This window comes from Zonotrichia leucophrys, chromosome 17 (assembly GCF_028769735.1).
Source record: "Zonotrichia leucophrys gambelii isolate GWCS_2022_RI chromosome 17, RI_Zleu_2.0, whole genome shotgun sequence".
In the NCBI taxonomy this organism is placed as follows: Eukaryota; Metazoa; Chordata; class Aves; order Passeriformes; family Passerellidae; genus Zonotrichia; species Zonotrichia leucophrys.
In genome coordinates, this window is record NC_088186.1 from 8965167 (window position 1) to 8985376 (window position 20210).

Genomic DNA, 20210 nt, shown 5'->3' on the forward strand with positions numbered 1-20210 from the left:
ACAGTGTGGCTGGTGCACACTAAGACTTAAGCTGTTTAGATATATTTTTATATTCCAGCAGGCTGGAGGGGACTGGGGAGGGGTCTGGGTGGGCTCTGAGGGGTTCAGACCCCAAACCCAGCCCGTGCCTGATGTAGCTGTGCTGTCCTATTGCAGATGTGAAAAGTGAATATTATATGGCCCTACGCAGATATTTACTATATGTATTATGTTGTATTGATTAGTAGTGGTGTATTAACATTTTGATAGTATGGTAAATGTAATTTTGTGTTTCAAATGTAACTTTTTTAGTTAAAATAGAAACTATGTGTGTGGGATATTTTTTTAAAGAAAGTAATGAGGTACTCCCACCGAGATAGCAGCCACAGGACACCTAAATCTTTCAGAGAAAGAGAATTTATTGCTTCATTATCAAAGAAACAAACTTCTTTCCCCCTTGCTCAGCCATGAAGAGCTGTTAGGGTTCAGAGGAAGAAGCTTACACTGACCAGACAGAATCCTTTATTTGAATGGAATTTATGCATCATGTATGAATATGCAACAGGCGATTGCTTTTAAGGGTTAATCCTCTGTTAACATGGGTCCTTTTTGGGCTTATTTTGCTCAGAAAAGGGTACCTGTCCTGCCCATAACTCTTTGTTTTTATTGTCTCCATTGTCCTAATCTCAATTTTTATTACTCTAAATTAATACTCTACTCAATTTTTTATTACTCTAATTATATTATTATTTTTATACCCACTTTATTACTATTAAACTTTTAAAATTTTAATTTTTTTTTGGTCGTTTTTCCCTCAGAGAGGACGGGGAAGGTGCTGGGCGAGTTCTGCCGCTGCTACAAGGAGCAGTTTGGGGTCGCTCTCTTCAACAGCGTCCGCTATGAGATCGAGGGCGCCGGGGGCCCGCAGGCCCAGCTGCTGCACCGCAAGGTGAGGGCCTGTCCCAGATCCCTGTCCTGTCCTTCCCCAGCTCCCTGTGCTTCCCACGGCCTCCATCCTACCTCCTGTGCTTCCCACTGCAAGGTGAGGGCCCGTCCCAGATCCCTGTCCTGTCCCTCCCCAGCTCTCTGTCCTTCCCACAGCAGGGTAAGGCTCCATCTCCATCCCCAGCTCCCTGTCCCTCCCCAGCTCCCTGTGCGTTCTACAGCAAGGTGAGGGCTCCATCCCAGCTCCCTCTACCTCCCCAGCTCTCTGTCCTTCCTACAGCAAGGTGAAGGCTCGTCCCAGCTCCCTGTACTTCCCACCACAAGGTAAGGCCTCCATCTCCATCCCAGCTCCCTGTGCTTCCCACAGCAGGGCAAGGACTCATCCCCAGCTCCCTGTCCTTCCTTCCACAAGGTAAGGGCTCCATCCCCAGCTCCCTGTCCTTCTCATGGCAAGGTAAGGGCTCCCTGTCCTTCCCACTGCAAGGCAAGGCCTCCATCCCAGCTCCTTGTCCTTCCCACCACAGCATAAGGCCACCATCCCCACCTCCCTGTCCCTCCCATAGCAGGGTAAGGGCTCCCTGTCCTTCCCACAGAAAGGTAAGGGCTCATCCCAGCTCCCTGTGCTTCCCACCACAAGTTGAGGGCTCCCTGTGCTTCCTACTGCAGGGTAAGGGCTCCAGGCCGCCATCCCCAGCTCCCTATGCTTCCACAGTAAGGTGAGGGCTCATCCCAGCTCCCTGTCCTTCCCACATCAAGGCAAGGCCTCCATCCCCAGCTCTCTGTCCTTCCCACAGCAGGGTAAGGCCTCCATCCCCAGCTCCCTGTCCTTCTCATGGTAATGTGAAGGCTCATCCCTGCTCCCTGTGCTTCCCACCACAAGCTGAGGGCTCCCTGTGATTCCCACAGCAAGGTGAGAGCTCCAGGCCTCCATCTCAGCTGCCTGTGCTTCCACAGTAAGGTGAGGGCTCATCCCAGCTCCCTGTGCTTCCCACGGCAACGTAAGGCCTCCTTGTCCTTCCCACAGCAAGGTGAGGGCTCCAGGCCTCCATCCCCAGCTCCCTGTCCTTCCCATAGCAGAGTAAGGGCTCCTTGTGCTTCCCACAGAAAGGTGAGGGCTCATCCCAGCTCCATGTCCTTCCCACAGCCCTGGTAACTGATTCTGGAGTCACTTTAGGGGGGCTCATTCCCCTTTGGGTTAGTCACTGCTGGGGACTCTCCGAAGCTGGCATGTCCTTTCTGTCCCTCTCCCTGCTGGTGGCCCTGGGGCCAGGTTCTCCTCCCTCCTGCGTGGGATGTGCCCTGTGCTGCTGGCCCAGCCCATCCTGGGGCCCTGTGCACTGCCTGGGCTGGGTTTGTCCCACCCCATGGAAGAACACACAGCAGGGTCAGCTGTGTGCATGTCTGTGCTCCATGCCAGGGCTGCAGGAGCTCAGGGACCCCTCAGTGCCCCCCTGAGCAGCTGTGCCAGGCACTGTCCTCCTGCTCCTGGGTGTGAGTGCTGCTCCCACCTGGGCACATCCCTATGGAGGAGCACAAAACCCCTGGCAGGTGATTCCAGAGGTGGCTCTGAGTCTGATCTGCACCTGAAACACCAGCAAGATACAACAGCAATGAGAATATGGGATAAACACATCTGCCTCTGGCCTCTCCAGCAATCCAGAGCTGAAAAATCCTCCCTGACACCCTCTGCCCCTGGCCCTGTGGCAGGGATTTGGGCACCCCAGGGGTTCCCCAGCCCCACAGCCTGGCACACACCTACCAGTCCCAAATATTTCCTGGGGCTGGGAGGAGCCCCCTGGGTGTGAGGAGGGGACAGCTGTGCTGGGGCTCCCGGGGTGCTGGTGGCTCCCCATGGTCCCCAGAGCCGTGTCAGGGCTCAGCCTGGGTTTTATTCCATCAGCAGCTGGTCTGCCACGTTTCCTGCCTGGCTAAAGGGATGGGATTGGTGCTGTGGCTCTGTGGGATCCTGCCTTCCCCTCTTTCCCAAGGCAGATCCCTTCACATGGGGCTGCTCACAAGCTGACCTGCCTTGGGGACCTCCCTGGGGTGGTTTATTTGGGGTTCTGCCTGCCCAGGTTGGTGGAGCTGCTGTCCTTGAAAGCAGGAAGAGCTGTGATTGCACATGGCCACAGGCTGCTGCTTTTATCTGGGGCTTGAAGGGGTGGCTGTGCTCAGGAATCTGGACAATGCCTCCCTGAGCTCAGCCTCCAGCCCTGGCTGCTCACAGGGGCCGTGTCCCTGACCCACCCATGGAGGTGACACCTTGCCCAGGCACCAGGACACGTCCCATCTCCTCAGGGACCTGCCTGGGCCTGGGTGTGTTAGAAAAAACAAAGGAGTGGAGGTTCCTGGTGTCCTCAGCACCCTTGGGTGCCTCGAATGCCTTCAGCCCCCCCGGGAGGTGCCTCCATCCCCAGGTTGGTTGCTTCATCCAAAAGCTCCAGCAAGCAGCCCAGGAATGTCTGAGGGACAGCAGTGAGGTGAGGAGGTCAGGGACACTGCAAGTCTTGGAAAAAACCCGTGTAGAAGTAGGAATTCCTTCTGCTCAGTGTCCTGTCTGCTGCCCAGCCCCTCCTAGGGACACAGCAGTGCCACTGGGACATGTCCCATGTGCTGCCCACCCCCTTCCAAAGACCTGGCAGTGCCACTGGGATGTCCCATGTGCTGCCCACCCCCTCCCAGGGACACAGCAGTGCCACTGGGATGTCCCATGTGCTGCCCAGCCTGTCCCAGAGTCCTGGCAGTGCCTGCTGGGGCAGGGTGGGATCCAAGCCCTGGCTGGTCCCTGCTGGAGGCCACCATGGTGCAGGGTGGGTGGCCACAGCAGAAGAGGCGGCTGCTGCACGCTCCAGCCCTCACGAGAGCTCTCAGCTCTTGTTTATGTTCCTGAGATCATAAAAATTCCTGGGACAAATTGTTGGCTCCCTCAGGCAGGCTGTGTTTGGGATGGTGCAAACGCTGCTGGCCAAAAGGTGCTGCAGAGCTGGGGAGGGGCTGCACAGCCTGGGGGGCACGGGGTGTCCTTGGCCTGGTCCTGGCATGGAATCCTGCATGGAATCATGGAATGTTTGGGTTGGAAAGGACCTTAGAGCTCATCCCATCCCACCCCTGCCATGGCAGGGACACCTCCCTCTGTCCCAGGCTGCTCCCAGCCCTGTCCAGCCTGGCCTTGGGCACTGCCAGGGATCCAGGGGCAGCCACAGCTGCTCTGGGCACCCTGTGCCAGGGCCTGCCCACCCTCCAGGTGGGTCACCCTTCCCAAAATCCACTCAAAATCTCTCCTAGTTTAAAAAAGCTGTTACTGGTCCCAGGGAAGTCCAGAACATCTGAGCATCTTCTATGGGGTGACTTTGTGCTTTTCCTCTGCCCTGTCCCATCAGAAGACCCTGCTGGGCAGGGTTTGGTTCCTGCCACCTGCAGCTGCCCCTGGCAGGACCTTCTGGCAGCGGTGGCACACATCCTCCCCCTGCCCCAAGGCAGGGAAATTCCAGCTGGGGCTGGGAAGAGCTGCTGGAGAGCTCAGCTCCAGCTTTCCACTCAGCCAGGGGAGCTGGAGGGGTCAGCTGAGCTCGGTGTGTCCCTGGGGGAGATGCCAGGGACAGAGGTGCCACCACAGCTGTCACCATGTGCTGGATGAGTCACCCCTCAGAGCTTTTCTAGGGCCATGCCTATGGTGCCCCTCAAAGCATCTCCCAAATGCACCAATTCAGGCACCAAAATTTGTGCTGCCATGGGAGGTGATGCAGTGGAGACCTTCAGCATGGTCCTAGAGAAGAAACACCCACCCAGACCACCATGGATGGACCTCACTGAGCTCCCCAGGGCAGAGCTGTCCCCTGTTGTCTAGGTTTGAACAGACAGGTGTCTGCTAAGGAAGACAGGAGCCTCTCTTGACATGGAAAACCCTCTCCCTCTGAATTGTTATAAATTTGAAATTAAGGAGCTCTCAGGCAAAGATATGGGAGCAGGAATAACAGTTCTTTACTAGGAAAATTAAAATACAAGTGAAATAGTACAAAAGCTCCCCAAACCACTGCCAGAGTCAGACCATGCCCTGCCCCCTGTGTGTCAGGGCGGTGTCCCAGCCCCATCCATGGGGGCTCAGCCCTCCTGCAGTGCCAGCTGTGGCTCTGCTGCAGCACGGATCCTGCACAAGGGGGGAGTTTTCCTCTGCAGCTCCAGGGCTGCTGCAGATGGGCCTGGGCTCCCTCTGGCCATGCAGGGCAGCAGAAAGCTGCTCCTCTGGCAATGCAGGGGGCAAAGGCTGCTGTGCTGTGCCAGGCTCAGGTTGGATCCAGGTAGGAATGCTTGGCTCCTGCCCTGGGCGCAGCATCTCCCCATGGGATGCTGGAATGGGATCAGCCCTGCAGGGACACTCAGTGGCCATGGACAGCAGAGATCTCCTGGAGGGAGGGCTGGCTGTGGGAGAGAGAAAGAAACAACTGCCCATGGACAGCAGAGAACTGCCCCAGCTCTGATAGATGGTGACTGAACACACATTGCTTGGCAGTCTAGGACACCTGTGCTGTCCCCTCCCTGCAGGTTCCACTGGAGGACCATGTCATCTACTCAGGCAACATCTTCCAGTACATCGAGGAGAACAAGAAGTGGAGGAACCGCTTCTGCGTGGTGCCCCACAACTACGGGCTGGTCCTCTACGAGAACAAACTGGTGAGGGCAGCCCCCCTTTCACCCACCCCCAGCAGTGTCCACCCCAGGGGACACCCCATCCATGACCATTTCTCCTGCTCAGGCCTATGAGCGGGAGCAGCCGCCCCGGGTGTTGGTCAACAGTGCTGGCTACAAGGTCCTCACCTCTGTGGAGCAGTACCTGGAGCTGGTCAACAACAGCCTGCCTGGTGAGGGCCCTGGTGGGGACCTTTGGGTGGGTTTGGGGGTGTGATCCCTGAGGGACTTCAGAAAAGGGTGGTTGTGGGGTGTCATATCCTTGGGAACCTTCAGAAAAGGGTGAGTTTGGGGTGCAGCATCCATAAAAGCTTTCTGGAAGGGGCAGATTTGCGGTATAGCATCCCTGGGAACTACTGGAAAAGGTGATTTTGGGGCATAGCATCCCTGAGGGCCTTCAGAAAAGAGTGATTTCGTGGTGTTATATCCCTGGGAACCTTCTAGAAAAGGTGGGTTTGGGGTGTGGCATCTTTAAAGAACTTCTGGAAGGGGCAGATATGAGGTGTAGCATCCCTGGGAACCTACTGGAAAGGGTGAGTGTGGGGTGTAGCATTCCTGAAGACCTTCTAGAAAAGGGTGATTTTGGGGTGTTATATCCCTGGAAACCTTCAGAAAAGGGTGAGTTTGGGGTGTAGGATCCATAAAGACCTTCTGGAAGTGGCAAGTTTGGGGGGTACCATCCCTGGGAACCTCCTGGAACAGCTGAGTTTGGAGGTGTAGCATTCCTGAGAACCTTCTAGAAAAGGTGAGTTTGGGGTGTAGTATCCTTAAAGACCTTCTAGAAGAGGTAGTTTTAGGATGTAGCATCCCTAGGGACCTTCAGAAAAGGGTGATTTTGGGGTGTAGCATCCCTGAGGACGTTTTGGAAAGCATGGGGTTGGGATGTATCCTTGAAGAGCCTCTGGAAGGGGTAGGTGTGAGTGTGGCATTCCTGGGGACCTTTGGAAAGAGGCTGGTTTAGGGTGCAGCATCCCAGGGATGCTGGAAGGGATCATTTTAGGGTGTAGAATCCCTGAGGGCCTTCTGGAAAAAGTGGGGTTTGGGTGTAGCATTCTTGAAGACCTTCAGGAATGGGGTTTTTTTGGGATTTTTTTTGGTTTTTGGGTTTTTTTATGGGCACCTTTAGGAAGTGGTGGTTTTGGGTAGTGGGGTTGTAGGGAAGGGAGGGAGGAGGGAGGAGGGAGGGAGGGAGGGAGGAGGGAGGGAGGGAGGAGGAAGGAAGGAAGGAAGGAAGGAAGAAGGAAGGAAGGAAGAAGGAAGGAAGGAAGGAAGAAGGAAGGAAGGAAGGAAGGAAGGAAGGAAGGAAGGAAGGAAGGAAGGAAGGAAGGAAGAAGGAAGGAAGGAAGGAGAGGAAGGAAGAAGGAAGGAAGGAAGGAAGGAAGGAAGGAAGGAAGGAAGGAAGGAGGAGGGAGGGAGGGAGGGAGGGAGGGAGGGAGGGAGGGAGGAGGAGGGAGGGAGGGAGGGAGGGAGGAGGGAGGGAGGAAGGAAGGAAGGAAGGAAGGAAGGAAGAAGGAAGGAAGGAAGGAAGGAAGGAAGGAAGGAAGGAAGGAAGGAAGGAAGGAAGGAAGGAAGGAAGGAAGGAAGGAAGGAAGGAAGGAAGGAAGGAAGGAAGGAAGGAAGGAAGGAAGGAAGGAAGGAAGGAAGGAAGGAAGGAAGGAAGGAAGGAAAATAGGAAGGAAATGTGTCTGTGACAACCACATGATTTTTAATTACTTTTAATTTTACCTCTCAAATTTCATTTTTATCTCCTTTTCAGAAAAATGAGGCTCTTGTTGCATTTTTTTTAGAACAACTCCCAGCTAAGGCCTGGGAAGGAGCTGCAGGGTCTGTGTGTCCCTGCTGGACACCCCCAGCCCTGCAGCCTCCCCGTCCCCCTCTCCCCCTGAATCCACTCATGCTTTCCCACAGGTGTGACACCGAAATCCGGGCACTCTCCCATCCTGAAGTGCCCCACGGATTTCCCCCTGGTGCTGTGGCACCCCTATGCCAGGCACTACTATTTCTGTGTGATGACGGGCAAGGAGCAGGAGAAGTGGCGGGCGGTGTTCCAGGACTGCGTGCGGCACTGCAACAACGGTGGGTGACACCTGGGGACACTGAGCCACCTCCTGCTCCACAGGCACCTGCAGAGGGCTCTGGGAGAGGGGATGGCTTGCAGCTCATGAGGAGGAGTTGGGTGGCAGTTGTTGAGGAACTTTGGAGAAGGGAAGTGTAGCCACATTTCACAGAGAAAAGCAAGACATGATTCTTCCCAAGAATATTTCTGGGTTTCACATTCTCTGAACTTCACATTCTCTGGGTTTCCTTCCTCAGAGAAAGGAAAAACACAGAAATATTCTTGGGAGGAATTGTGCCTTGCTTTTCTCTGTGAGATGTGGCTACAGGGAAGGATCCAGGGAGGTCCTGGAGGGGCTCCAGGAGAGCTGCAGAGGGACTGGGGACAAGGGATGGAGGGACAGGACACAGGGAATGGCTCCCACTGCCAGAGGGCAGGGCTGGATGGGATATTGGGAATTAGGAATTGTTCCCTGGGATGGTGTGATACCCTGGCACAGAGCAGCTGTGGCTGCCCCTGGATCGCTGGCAGTGCCCAAGGCCAGGCTGGAAGCACCCTGGGATGGTGGGAGGTGCCCCTGCCCACAGCAGGGGGTGGGACAGAATGATTTTTAAAGTCCCTTTTAACCCAAACCAGTCTAGAATTCCATGACTGAGCATCTCATCAATGCCAGCATCACCCCCAGCTCCCTGGAGCATCCCTGTGCCCAGCTCCATCCTCTGCCCGTGAGGAACTATTACCAAGAGCCTGCACAGAGGTGGCTCCAGAGCTGCCCTGATGCCCATTTCCCACCCTGAGGGAGAAAATATTTGTTAATTAAAATCACCAAAACCCAAAATCCTCCTGAGGGCTGCCAGGGCTGTGGGCAGGAGTGCAGGGCAGGGGTGCAGGGCAGTGCAGCTGGGTGGAGGCAGGACCTGCCTCCCACACCAGTGATACTCTGGCAGGAAAACATGATTTTCCTGCTTGGCTGTGGCCTGGGCACTCCTGGGCTGAGCCCCAAGTCCTGGCCATGCTTGGGATGGTGAGAAATTTCCTGAGGAAGGCGGTGCCAGAGCTGAAACCTGCTCAGAATCAGGTGTTTAGTGGGCATTTTAGACTCTGCCCAGTTTCTAAATGCTTCTTTCATTCCTGGGAACTCTGGGTAGCCTCAATTTTGCCTCAGTTTTGCCTCAGTTTTGCCAGAGCTGCTGTAATAGGGTGAGATCTGGAGCCTGGGTTTCACTGATGTTTCCATCCCCCCACATTGGATTAAATCTGAAAAAAAATCTCCTTTTTATTTTGTGCTGGGGGTGTCTGAGCTCGTTGGGCTGAATGTGCCCCTCCTTTGTGTGGGGCTGGGTGCTGTGACCCCTCATTCCCCTGAGGATCATTTCTGGGTGAGCTCAGCCCCCCAGAACCCCCCATGCTGGCTGGAGCAGCAGCTGTGAGCAAAACCAGCTCTGGATAAAAGAGGAATTGATCTCCTGCTAACAAACCCCCAATTTTCATCTCTAATTCCCCTCCCACCTGCTGGGTGCTGCTGTGAGACACAGGGGAGGTGGGAGCCCCTCCACCACCCCCTGTGCCAGCCAGAAAATCCTCTCCTCCCTCTCTTCCTCCTCAGCATGTGATGGAAAAGCCTTCCCAAGTGGGCAGTGGCCAGGGAGGGCTCGGTGCTGCATTCCTCCAGCCTGGATTTGTCTGTGACTTTGTTCTTCCTGCCTCTCTCTGCTCCTGGGAGCTCCAGGATCCTGTTTCATATTCCATGAAGGCTCTTTTGTTGTTGGAGAGCACTTTAGGTTGTTGGGTTTTTTTTTCTCCCCTAAATTAGAGGCTCTGTTTCTGCCTCTGGTTGTGATTGGTGTGGGAATGTTCAGCTCCCTGTCTCAGACTGTGTTTGTGTAACAGCAGCTCCTCTGTAGGGACTGGGGATGTGCAGCTCTGTTCCACACACAGACAGGGTCAGCCTGGTGTCCCTGGAGCCCCTGGCTGCTCCAAAACTGTCCCTTGGACACTCTGGTGTCACCTGGGGCTGGGCAGTGCCCACCCCAAGGGCTCCTGCCCTTGTTTCAGGATGGTTTGAGTTAAAAGGCACCTTAAATCCCACCCAGTGCCACCCCTGCCATGGCAGGGACACCTCCCACTGTCCCAGGTGCTCCCAGCCCTGCCCAGCCTGGCCTTGGGCACTGCCAGGGATCCAGGGGCAGCCACAGCTGCTCTGGGCACCCTGTGCCAGGGCCTGCCCACCCTCACAGGGAACAATTCCCAATTCCCAATATCCCATCCAGCCCTGCCCTCTGGCAGTGGGAGCCATTCCCTGTGTCCTGTCCCTCCAGGTCCTTAACCACACATTAATGAAGGAAACTCATTAAATTTGCCCTGGGAAGTGTCACAGGGGCTTCTTGCACCAGGACAGGGCACAGGGCTGGGAACAGACTCAGGGATGTCCCCAGGCTCAGCCTGGAGGGAGTGACCTTGGGAAGGCTCTTGGGAGGCAAATCCTGCCCCAGGCCTGGCAGGGACAGGGGGTGAGGATTGTCCCACCTGCTCCCATGGATGGAGCAGCTCCAACCCCTGGAAGCTCAGCCCAGCTCTGGCTCCCACCAAAGACTGAGAAAGGAGCAGATTTTACTTTCTCAGTGGTTTTTTTCCCCTGATTATTAAGCTGCCCCTTAGCAAAAGCTGCTTAGGCTTGGAGTTAATTGTAATCACCTTATAAAAGTCTGTGTGCACTGGGAAAGATCTGCTCACTGCCCTGGGCTGTCCCTCCTGGACACCTGGCTGTGTCCCCAGCCCTGCCAGGTGCTGTGGGACATCTCAGCAGTGTCCCCAGCCCTGCCAGGTGCTGTGGGACAATGTCAGCAGTGTCCCCAGCCCTGCCAGGTGCTGTGGAAGGTGTCAGCAGTGCAGGGATGATCCCCTGGAGCCTCCCAGCAGGCTCAGATCCCATCCTGATCCTCTCTTTGGGGCATGGGGAGGGGAGCTGGGCTGCAGGGTTCTGTCCCAGGGCTGTTTCCCTGTCTGTCAGGGACACGTAGGGGCCTGACAGGCAGGGACAAGGCAGGGACATGTGGCACAGCTCCTGCCTGCTGTCCCCATCTGGCTGTGGAGGCTCCCAGCCCTGCCCCTCCTGCTGGCTGGGGGTGACACCCGAGCCCCCCTCGTGCTGCAGTGACTCACCCGGGACAGCCCGGCCCTGACTCACTCCTGAGGCCTCTTGGCCACTTTGCTCTTCCTTCCAAGCCTTGCTGCTCCCCACAGGGCCCCTCTGACTGCAGCTCCCCAGCTGGGGGCTCACTGGGTGTGTGTGGGGTTGGGGGTCACTGATGCCCCATCCTGGTGAGCGCCTGCTCCTGCTGTGCCTTTGGAGCTCACTGAGCCCCCAGGTCCCTGTGCACTATTGAGGGTCATTGAACCCCCATTTCCCCATGCACCATTTGTGGGTCACTGAGCCCCCATTTCCCCATGCACCATTTGTGGGTCTCTGAGCCCCCATTTCCCCATGCACCATTTGTGGGTCACTGAGCCCCCATCCTACCAAGTTCCTGCTCCTGGGTGCCTTTGGGGCTCACTAAGCCTCGATTTCCCTGTGCACCGTATGGGGTCACCGAGTCCCCAGGTCCCCATGCACCATTTGGGGGTCACTGAGCCCCCATTTCCCTGTGCACCATATTGGGGTCACTGTGCCCCTAAGTTCCTGTGCACCTTTGGGGTCACTGAGCCCCCAAATCCTTGTGCACCATTGCGGTCACTGAGCCCTCATCCTACCCAGCCTCCCTGCCCTCGGGGTGGCTCTGGACGGGATCACTCTGGTTATATCAGGAGCCCCCTGCTGCCCCCCACCCTGTCAGGGGCAGTGCCTTGGGACAGCATCCCCAATCCCAGTGACAGCTCTGGGGGCTTGCCCGGGTCCGGGGGTGTGGGGGAGCACACAGAGGTGGGCTGGGGGTGCTGGGCCGCCCCTCCCTCCCAATTCCAGGCTGCTGAGCCGTGTCCCCTCCGCAGGGATCTCGGAGGACTCCCGGGTGGAGGCTCCCGCCTTCACGGACGCCATCCGCATGTACCGGCAGTCCAAGGAGCAGTACGGCACCTGGGACATGCTCTGCGGCAACGAGACCCAGGTGGGCACCGCGCCCCCAAACCGGGCCCCCAGGGCTGGGGGGGCTCAGCAGGCTCCCCAAAAACCTCCTGCTTCCACAGGTCCTGAGCAACCTGGTGATGGAGGAGCTGCTCCCCGAGCTCAGGAGCGCCATCGGGCCCCGGCTGAAGGGCAAAGCCCCGGAGCGCCAGCGGACCTGGATCCAGGTGTGGGGCTGGGGCTGCCGGGGGGGTCCCCAGCGTCCCTGCCCTCCCCGTGCCTGCACACCCGGCTTGGGGAGCCTGCTTACCCCTGGGCTCGGTGCCCACCTCTTCCCCCTGGTTTCGTGCCCACCTCCTTCCCGCTGGTCCCACCGCTTTCCCCCTTCTCCCCCTTCATCCCTCTGGTTTCGTCCCAGGCCTCCCTCCCTGCGCCCACCCCTTCCGCTTTGGTACCTCCATGGTTCGATGCCCACCTCCCTTCCCCGCTGAGCTCCCTCCCCACCGACTTCTCTGCCCCTTTCTCCCGGCCCCTTCCAAAGAATCCGTCCTTTCTCCAGAGTGGATTTTTCAAGCTCCTTCAGTGCCCCTGCCCAGCCCTGCCCAGCCCCGCCTGGGGCCAGCCGAGCAAACAGGAGGAAGCCCAGCCCCGGAGCGAAGCCTGTCCCGGCTAAATTTAGCGAGCCATTTTTAGAGCAGCGCGGGCTAAATCCGGCCCAAACCCTTGCGAAAGACTGAGGGCTCTTCAGAGCTGCCTGTTAAAACCTTAAACCCCGATAATTACCACCAGGCTCCTAATGGGCCACTTGAGCGGCCTGAAAACACACAAACGCTGCTTTTCCAAAAGCTGCTGTGGCTGGGAAGGAGGGAGGAGGGGAGGGCTCTGCATCCTGCCAGCCCCAAGATCGCAGCTTTGGCTGCCAAGTGAGAGTGAAGCCTCAGCGAGCGGCTCCATCCTGCTCAGGAGGTTGGCTCTGGGAGCCCAGGGAGGGGGAACAGGGCAGGGAACAGATTTCAGGGTGGGCTGGGGCTCTCCTGCTTGGACCACCAGCATCCCCAGACCTGCAGCATCCCCAGACCTGCAACATCCCCTGACCTGCAGCATCCCCAGCCCTGCAGCATCCCCAGCCCTGCAGCATTCCTGGATATGCAGCATTCCTAGCCCTGCCTGGGGCAGGTTGCCTGATGGAGGCAGCACTCACCTCTCTGCCCCTCCAGCACCACTTGGAAGCAGTTTCTGCACTGCAGGAGCTCCATCTCACCCCGCTGGGGGGGTGCCTGGTGTAGAAACCATTGGCAGGCTGTGGGGAAGGTCCTGTCAGGGCTCTGGGGATGGCTCAGCAGGTCCTGCAGCCAGCTGGAGCTGCAGGCACAGTTTGGGGTGCAGCTGGAGGGTCTCTGACCCCCCCTGTGCCCCCAGGTGTCAGATGCTGTCTATAGGATGGTCTATGAGCTGGCCAAGGCTCAGTACGATGCAGCTGTGGCCAGGTGTGAGCAGGAGCGGCCGCAGCTGGAGAGCACCATCCGCACGGACATGGACCAGATCATCACCTCCAAGGAGCACCTGGCCAGCAAGATCCGAGGTACAGGGGTGCCCTGGCACGTGTGGGTGTGCCCATGGCTCCTGGGGGGCTGTTCTTGGGGTGCAGCACAGCCCCTGGCACACTTGGGGGGTGCATGTACCCACTGGCATTGTCCCAGGGGTGGGGGACAAGGTGGGCAGTCACCCCCTATAGAGAAACAAGGTGACCCCTGAGTCAGGGAATGATTGGCATCTGACTCTATTGATTCAGAATGCTGAACATTCACTTTATTTAAACCATATTATATTACATTATAACTGTATTAGAGCTGTTATATTATATTACATTATATTATATTATATTACATTACATTACATTATACTTACTACTAACTGAAAAACTGGTGACTTGTGAAAAAAATTTATATTATATTATATTATATTATATTATATTATATTATATTATATTATATTATATTATATTATATTATATTATATTATATTATATTATATTATATTATATTATATTATATTATATTATATTATATTACATTACATTATATTATATCATACCATATTATGTTATATCATACCATACCATATTATGTTATATCATACCACATTATGTTATATTTTACATTACATTACATTATATTATCATCTCATACTTGCTGCTAACTGAAAAACTCGTGACTGTCTGCAGACTGACAGTCCACACAGCTTGGACTTGATGGGCTAATTAACATAATCTCCATCAGAATCTAATTACCCAATTCCTGCAGGTAAACATTCTTCCCACCACATTCTATGTGTGCAAAACACTAGGAGCAGCAAGCAGAGATAAAAATTGTTTTCTCTCTGTGCTTCTCCAGGAAAAAACCTGAGAGAGAGAATTAGATCTCTATTCAGAGAATGTGAATGCCACAGCCCCCTGGCATGGCAGTGGGGCAGGAATGGGTTCAGGACAGAGCAGGGGCAGCCTGCAGGAGTTCCTTGTGTTGCTGTGAAAGGGGGAGACTCCTCCTGGAGGGCTTTGGGAGCAGGGGCAGCTCCTCCTCGCTGGGGTGGGTGTGGGATGTGATGTGAAGGGCTGGAAGGACAGAGGAGCCTCACCATCCCCATCCCTGCTCTTTCCCAGCCTTTGTCCTGCCCAAGGCAGAGGTGTGTGTCCGTAACCACGTGCAGCCCTACATCTCCTCCATCCTGGAGGCCCTGATGACCCCCACGAGCCAGGGCTTTGCTGAGGCCCGGGAGGTGTTCTTCAAGGAGGTCACCGACATGAACATGAACGTGGTCAACGAGGGCGGCCTGGAGAAGCTGGTGGAGGTGAGACCTGGGGGTGCTGGTGGTGCTTCTTGCCAGCTCAGGGGTGACAGGGCCAGTCCTGCTTCCACCCCCAGTGTGGACAGCACTGGGAGAGCCCAGGGTGAGGAGAGTCCACCCATGTGGGGTGGAATGTCCCTGCCCTGAGTGCATGGAGAGGCTGAGCTTGGCTTTGTCCCCAGTACATGGAGAAGCTCTCCCACCTGGCCTTCCACCCCGTGAAGATGCAGTCGTGCTATGAGAAGATGGACCAGCTGAAACTGGAGGGTCTGCAGCAGCGATTCGATGTCTCCAGCACATCTGTCTTCAAGCAGAGGGCCCAGATCCACATGAGACAGGTGGGATGGGGACCAGGGTCCTCCCTTGTCCCCCTGGGCTGGGAATGCAGGTTTGGGGAGCCCAGGTTGGGATGTCTGTGCTGCCTCTTTGGTCTGGAGCCCATGGTGGGCTTGGGTATCCTGGCACAGCTGCCCCTTTGCCACAGAGCCCACTGGCACCAGCAAAGCCAGTGAGCCAGTTCTGGGGTCTGATCCAGCCTAACCTGGTGTGGGGTGTAGGGGATGAGCTCTGAGCAACCTCCTCTCCCAACTGCCTTGATCCTGGGAGGTCAGGGATTTGTGCAGAGTGAAGGCTCTTTGCCTGTTGGATATTGGGAATTAGGAATTCCTCCCTGTGAGGGATCCCTGGCAGTGCCCAAGGCCAGACTGGACAGGGCTGGGAGCACCCTGGGGAATTCACCCTCTGGATGAATTTAGGGTCCCTCCCACCCCAAACCAGCGCAGGGCTCTGTGCAAAGGCTCACCTCGGTGTGGCAGTGCCCCAAGAGCCCCCTGCCCACCCTTTGGGTGCCCCCCACGCTGACCATGTGTCTCTGGCCACAGCAAATGGACGATGCTGTGTACACCTTCGAGACCCTGCTGCACCAGGAGCTGAGCAAGCTGCAGGGCAAGGACGAGCTGTGCAAATCCATCCAGCGCATCCTCGAGAGGGTGCTCAAGGTGAGCTGAAAGAGGAGATTTTCTGAGCTGTCTTACAAGCTTTTGGAGGTCTATTTCACATCCAAGATAGCTCAGCTACCTTTGGAGGCATAAAATTAGCAGGATGACTTCTGGAAAGAAAAAGGTTTAAATAAAAGGCAAAATAACAAACTCTTTATGGAGAAAAACTGAGCCAGGTGCAAGAGGTTCTTACTCTTGGTAAAACACCTCACAAAAGCCTTTTTTTTTTTCTCTTCTTTTTCTAGTGAATTGCCCAGGTGGGACTTTTTGGCTTTTTTCCAATTAGCTATTCTTTAGTTTGAGGTGAAGTCCCCCACACCTCTGAGATGCCTTTTTCACCTAATCCAGGAGAGAAACTTCTGGGCTTCTTTCCTTTTTAAGGGGACAAAGGAGAATTTGGTCACTCTGTCAACAGGGGCACATTCCTACAGTGAGCCAGGGGGTCAGGCCTTTGGTGGCCTTTGGTGGCCTCGATCCAGGACCAGGGAAGAGGCTAGCAGTGATGTTATCTATTTCAAAAGTCTTTTAGGGGTTTCATGGATTTTGCTGGGATATCACCTGGAGGAGCCAGGTCCCCTCTGAGCACATCTGTAAAAGCCCCCCAGGTTCCAGACTGGCCCCCAAACCCTCCTGCAGCCAGCAGTGGAAGATGTGGTTCCTACCTGGGTGCAGAAACACTGGGAAACAGCTGGAGAGAGGGATGTGAGGCCACAGGGGTCTGTGTGAATGGTTGGGGGGTGAAATCTCAGGGGTTTGTGCCCGTGGGCAGGGGCAGCCAGCCCACAGCCCTGGGTGACCTGGGGCACCTCTCACCCTGCAGAAATTCGACTATGACAGCAGCACCGTGAGGAAGAAGTTCTTCAGGGAGGCCCTGCTGCAGATCACCATTCCCTTCCTGCTGAAAAAGCTGGCACCCACCTGCAAGGGGGTAAGAGGGGAAGGTTTGGGGTGCAGGGAAGGACTGTCCACCCCCATGGAGGGGCTGGAGCATCCATTCCCCCCAAGCTGCTGGGCTGAGCTGCCTCTCCCCTGGCAGGAATTAGCCAAGTTCCAGGAGCTGATCTTCGAGGACTTTGCCAGCTTCATCCTGGTGGAGAACACCTACGAGGAGGTGGTGCTGCAGTCAGTGATGAAAGACATCATGCAAGGTAGGGTTCTGTGGCACCTGGACAGGAAGGGGTGACCCCTGCAGGGTCCTGTGGCACCTGGACAGGAAGGGGTGACCCCTGCAGGGTCCTGTGGCACCTAGACAGGAGGGGGTGAGCTCTGCATGGTTCTGGGGGCTGTGTGAGGAGGGGGTGACCTCTGCAGCGTGTTGGGAGCTGAATGAGAAGACCCTCTATGTTCACTCTGCAGGATTTTGGGGGCTGTGTGAGGAGGGGGTGACCTCTGCAGGATTTTGGGGGCTGTACAGGGTTTTGGGGACACGCTATGACAGGGGCTGGACAACAAGGAGTGTTCCCATGCAAAGCTAACTGGGGGCTGAATGAAGAGGGATGGCTCTGTGCTGGGGGCTGTATCAGGAGGGGGTGACCCCATGTGGGGTGGTGGGGGCTGTATGAAGAACGGGTGACCCTCTGCAGGGTGCTGGGGTGTCTCTGATGAGGGGTGACCCCATACCAGATGTTGGGGACCCTATAAGGAGGGGTGACCCTGTGCAGGGTGTTGGGGACTCTATAAAGAGGAGTGACCCCATACAGAGTGTTGGGGACTCCTTAAGGAGGACTGACCCCATACAGGGTTTTGGGGACTCAGTAAGAGGGATGACCCTCTTACATGCTGGGGGCTGTATGAGGAGGGGATGGCCCTATGTAGGGTGCTGGGGACTCCATAAGGAGGAGTGACCCCATACAGGGTGTTGGGGACTCCATAAGGAGGGCTGACCCCATACAGGGTGCTGGTGGCTCCCCCACAAGCAGCTTTCCCACCTGGCTGCCCCCTGGCAGGGCTGAGCAGAGGGTGGGATGCTGCCCCCCTGCCCAGCTCCAGCCACCACTCCCAGCACCCCGGGGAGGACTGGCCGAGGTGCCCCAGCCTGGCAGTGCCCGCAGCCCCCTGAGCTGTCCCTCCGTGTCCCCAGCTGTGAAGGAGGCGGCCGTGCAGCGCAAGCACAACCTGTACAGGGACAGCATGGTGATGCACAACAGCGATCCCAACCTGCACCTGCTGGGAGAGGGCCTGCCCATCGACTGGAGCGAGGAGTACAGCGGGCAGCCCGAGGAGCCGGCGGCCGAGCGGCGCCGCAGGGCCAAGCAGGTGGTGTCGGTCATCCAGGACGACGAGGGGGCCCTGCCCTATGGGGCTGAGGCCCTGCTGCAGCCCGGCTCTCCTGAGCCAGGGCAGGCAGAGCAGGCACAGCCCGGGGTGCCCCCCAGCCCCCCGGATGCGGTGCAGGAGATCCGGGAGGCGCTGGCACAGCAGAGCCTGGAGGATGGTGCCAGGCTGGAGGAGCGGCTGATGAACGGCACCGAGGGCAGCGGGGCCAGCGAGGAGGGCGTGCTGCTGGCAGGGGCTGCCACACAGCAGGGCCCAGCCCGGGATGGGGACGGGGTGAGCTGTGCCACAGCGGCAGCACCAGCACCTGGAGCTGAGGTTCCATCAGGAACGGGCAGAGAACGTGTCACACCAGCATCCTCACCTGTCCCTGGAGCTGAGGTGTCATCAGGGGGACAGCATGCCACACCAGTGTCCTCACCTGTCCCTGGAGCTGAGATCCCATCAGGAGCTGGCAAAGAACGTGTCACACCAGCATCCTCACCTGTCCCTGGAGCTGAGGTCCCGTCAGGAGCTGGGACACGCCGGCCTGCACCAGCACCCCCTGTGCCTGGAGCTGAGGTGTCATCAGGGGGGCAGTGTGCCACACCAGCACTGTCACCTGTCCCTGGAGCTGAGGTCCCATCAGGGACTGGGAGACGTCCTGCACCAGCATCACCTGTGCCCAGAGCTGATGTCCCAGCAGAGGCTGAGGTGCCCCCTGTCACACCAAGATCATCCGTGCCAGCTTCCCCCGTGTCTGCAGCTGATGTCCCATCAGGGGCTGAGGTGCCACATGTCACACCAAGGTCATCCATGCCAGCATCCCCTGTGCCCAGGGCTGATGTCCCATCAGTGCCCAGCGTGCCACACGGCACAGCAGCCCCGGGCAGCCCCCGAGCCGGTGTCCCAGCAGAGGCCGAGGTGCCCCGTGTCACAGCAGCACCACCTGGAGGGCACAGCCCATCAGCAGCGTGTCACCTGCACGGTGACAAGGAGCCAGGCGAGCCCAGGGGCACCACAGAGAGCGGTGAGGGGGTGCAGACTGAGTTCTAGCCCCAGCCCCTGCCATGGACTGGCCCCGGTGACACTGGGGCTGGGGGAGGGGGACAGGACCCCCGGGATGGAGAGCAGCACTGTGGGAGAGGGAGGGGATGGGGACACCCAGACCTTACTGCCTAAGGGGGTCCCACTGCCACAGCCCCATGGGTCTGACTGGGGTGGCCCCAGCCTGGCTTGGGGCATCCCCTGCGCTCTGCTCTGTCCTTCTTCCGCCTTATTTTCTTTCCTACTGAGGAGATGCTTTACTGAAGAGCTTTATCTGCCCCCCACACCAGTGCCTGGGGCTGCTGGGGGGGCTGGCACTAGCCCTGCTGAGGGAGGGTGTATGGGACACTCCTGGCTGTCCCCAGGGTTGTCCCTTCCCCAGTCTGGGGTGTTTCCTCAGAGCCTGCCCACTGCCACCCATCCAGGGGGGGGTTTCTGGGAGTGTGCCCGCTGCCATCCCCACCTGGCCAGCTCCAGGAGTGCCAGTGGGAGCGGGAACTGCAGGGGATGATGACAAACAGGATGGCAAATGGGGACCTGACAGGGACAGCAATGCTGGGGAGCTTGAGCCACTACTGAGGAGGAAAGTGCTGGGACAGGCATGGGCTGCTGGTGCCCAGACTGGGCTCACAGCATCCAGGCTGGGCTCGCAGCATCCAGACTGGGCTCACAGCATCCAGGCTGGGCTCCTGGTACCCAGGCTGGGCTCACAGCACCCACCCCCAGCCACCCTCACCCCTAGGAGCTATTTCAGGAGCTATTTTAAGTTCAGAGTTCAGTCTCTGGGGAAGGTGGCACCCAGGCCGTGTCCCAGCTGTGCCTGGCAGGACTGGGATAATTCCAGGCTCAGCTTGCTGTGCAGTGGAGAGATCCCAGCCCTTGCCCTCCACATCTCCTCAGCACCTCCCATGGATGGTTTCTCAAGGTTTTGGCATCTGCTGTGCTGGCTGAGCAAAGAGCAGGGGGTTGCTGACCCCTCTGTGTCACGGGGACAGGAGTGCTGCAGCCCCCACACAGTGATGCCAAAGCCCTGGAGGTGCTGGGGGTCTGCAGGACCCCTGGGGTGACACCTGGAGCAGGGACCAGCACCCCAACACCCACCTGTGCCCAGCCTAACCCACTCAGGGGGGCCCCCAAAGTGCCTTGGGAGGCCCCCCTCAAAGTGCCTTTCTCTGTGAACTTCAAACCTGTCTCTTCCAGGATATTTTATTAAGAAAGTTATACAAATGTTTAAAGATATGCTTATAATAATTAATAAAATGGAAAAGCTTTATTTAAAGCCAGAGGAGCCTCTCCTTATTGCTGAAACACCTCCCTGGGCAGGGCTGGGGATCCCCAGTCC

The 20210-nt window shown here is 57.1% G+C and overlaps 1 protein-coding gene across 1 annotated transcript in view; it reads left to right on the forward strand.

Annotated features, from left to right (window-relative positions):
* NIBAN2 (niban apoptosis regulator 2) overlaps positions 1–20169 on the forward strand; it is a 36203-nt gene extending 16034 nt beyond the window's left edge. The window contains exons 2-14 of the mRNA XM_064727510.1: positions 798–928; positions 5467–5595; positions 5678–5783; positions 7519–7686; positions 11654–11769; positions 11849–11953; positions 13146–13308; positions 14386–14573; positions 14753–14908; positions 15452–15568; positions 16389–16496; positions 16605–16716; positions 17649–20169. Of these exons, the coding sequence (XP_064583580.1) occupies positions 798–928; positions 5467–5595; positions 5678–5783; positions 7519–7686; positions 11654–11769; positions 11849–11953; positions 13146–13308; positions 14386–14573; positions 14753–14908; positions 15452–15568; positions 16389–16496; positions 16605–16716; positions 17649–18877 (2828 nt within the window). The 3' untranslated portion in view covers positions 18878–20169. The remainder of the gene's footprint in view (positions 1–797; positions 929–5466; positions 5596–5677; positions 5784–7518; positions 7687–11653; positions 11770–11848; positions 11954–13145; positions 13309–14385; positions 14574–14752; positions 14909–15451; positions 15569–16388; positions 16497–16604; positions 16717–17648) is intronic.
* The last annotated feature ends 41 nt before the right edge of the window (positions 20170–20210 follow it).